Raw genomic sequence first — 2,055 nt, forward strand, 5'->3', positions numbered from 1 at the left:
CAAAATCAGCTATTCTCCTAATTTCGAAGGGAAATGCTTTTTGTCAGTTAAGGTAAACGGGCAACATATTCGTGGTAGCCCTTTCTCTGTTGTCATTAAATCTTTCAATGTCAAACCTCTGTTGTCTTTTGGAAAAGAAGGCACGAATGATGGAATGTTTATGCATCCTCGGGGTCTAGCAGTAAATTCCAGGGATGAAATCGCAGTCACTTCGGATCACAAGGTGCAGATATTTGACTGCAAGGGCAATTTTCTGAGATCCTTTGGTCATAAGGGTAGCGACAAGGGACAGTTTCAATCCCCTAGAGGGATAGCTGTTGCTAAGAATGGAAATATTTATGTTGTAGACAGCTGGAACCATCGAGTCCAGATTTTTGACGAGGACGGGAGGTACTTGAGTATGTTTGGTAAGGAAGGAATCCTTGATACGCAGTTTAAGGATCCGTGGGGTTTATCATTGGATTCCAATGGTAATATTATTGTGGTTGATAAGGGGAACAAATTCATTAAGCTCTTTTCCTCTGATGGAGAGTTTCTAACAAAGATAGGTGGACCCAGTTCTCTTAGTGATCCTGTTCATTGTGTTCAGTCTGGTGATTATCTCATTTTGTCAGACCGTGGCGATAACTGTGTGAAAGTGTTCACCCAGGAGGGGTACTTAAAGTATAAGTTTGGCACAACAGGGATGGAGAATGGACAGTTCAATATTCCTGCTTTTTTGTCATTGACTAAATCAGGACATTTACTTGTCTGTGATCATTGCAATCATAGAGTTCAAGTCTTTGAGCTGAATGGTAAGTTTGTTGGTAAGTTTGGAAAAGAGGGTTGCAACTTAGGAGAGTTTAAAAATCCATTATCAGTAGCACTCCTCAGTAATGGTCAAATTGTTGTGTGTGACTATTGGAATAATCGCATTCACATATTTGATGAACCTTGAGCAGACACTTGCTAAAAGCCAAGTAACAATTATCTAAAGAAAGTTTGATTTTCAGCCTTTATAAACCCTTTTTCTATCTGGTTTGCTTGTAATTTGTTGAATTGTTTCTGTATTTTTGATGCGTTTCACTAATAATGAATATTGTACCACCTTGTTCCTGGGATTGATTTCTGTAAAAGGAAAGAGAATGTGTAACTGTTTTTTTTTTTGCATTGAAATTCATCTTCTAAGAAATGTACTTGTAAGAAAACAAGTATTTTTTTCACGATTAATTATAATGCCCAGTGAGTTGTGATATTGTTAAAATGATGAACTGAGCCGTGACTGATTGTAGAGTGTTTGACTTAAGTGAGTAGTTATCTTAGAAACTTTGAGTTGATTAAAAAAATAATGCAGTTTATTTTCATGAACAACTTTTTCATTAAATAGGGCGCTCTAGCTCGCAGTGTTAAAAACCGTTTCGTATTGTACTGTCTATTTACAAGTATTTACCTTTGTTACTTAAGAAATATGTTTGATATCAAAAGAAATGTAACGTGGAATCATTTTGCAGAAGCAACATGGTAGCTTTAGTAATTATATCATCTTTATAATGATATACAAGTGTTGTGTGAACCTCAGTGAAAAAGTGATTGACTATTAGAAGAAAAAGAAATAAAGGTCTCATATGAATATATTTGTCTACTTTAGTGGTCTCTGTTCTTTAGTTGCCTGGGGTTTGAGGTGTAGCGTGGCTCAAAGTAGGGTTGGGTTGTGCAGGGTGTTTTTTTTTTTTTGCGGGGGGGGGGGGGGGGGGTGGTAGGGGGGGAGCTGACGCGACAGTATATGTCTCAGTATGATTAGAGCAAGAGCTATTGTTGAAATGGAAGTTTCACATTTGTGGAATTGAACGCTTACCATGGAGTTCTTTACGGGTCCGCAAATGATCTCAGGATTGCAAATGATCCCTAAACTGTACCGTAAATGATCCCCATATTGGACCGCAGATGATCCCGGAACGCAAATGATCCCGAAAGAAAAAAGTAAGGAATGGCATGGAGGGTGGAATGGAAGAGATTTGTCCCAGAGGTGGAAAAAAATTTGAGTGCTACACACGAGGTGTATTTAAGGACGTTCGC

The 2,055-nt window shown here is 38.2% G+C and overlaps 1 protein-coding gene across 1 annotated transcript in view; it reads left to right on the forward strand.

Annotated features, from left to right (window-relative positions):
- The window catches only part of LOC137998873 (E3 ubiquitin-protein ligase TRIM71-like), a 2,983-nt gene extending 1,374 nt beyond the window's left edge, over positions 1–1,609 (forward strand). Inside the window, exon 1 of the mRNA XM_068844714.1 lies at positions 1–1,609. This exon is cut by the window's left edge and continues 1,374 nt beyond it. Coding sequence (XP_068700815.1) covers positions 1–937 — 937 coding nt within the window. The 3' untranslated portion in view covers positions 938–1,609.
- Positions 1,610–2,055: the final 446 nt, after the last annotated feature.

The sequence above is a fragment of the Montipora foliosa genome, chromosome 4, assembly GCF_036669935.1.
Source record: "Montipora foliosa isolate CH-2021 chromosome 4, ASM3666993v2, whole genome shotgun sequence".
NCBI classification, from domain to species: Eukaryota; Metazoa; Cnidaria; class Anthozoa; order Scleractinia; family Acroporidae; genus Montipora; species Montipora foliosa.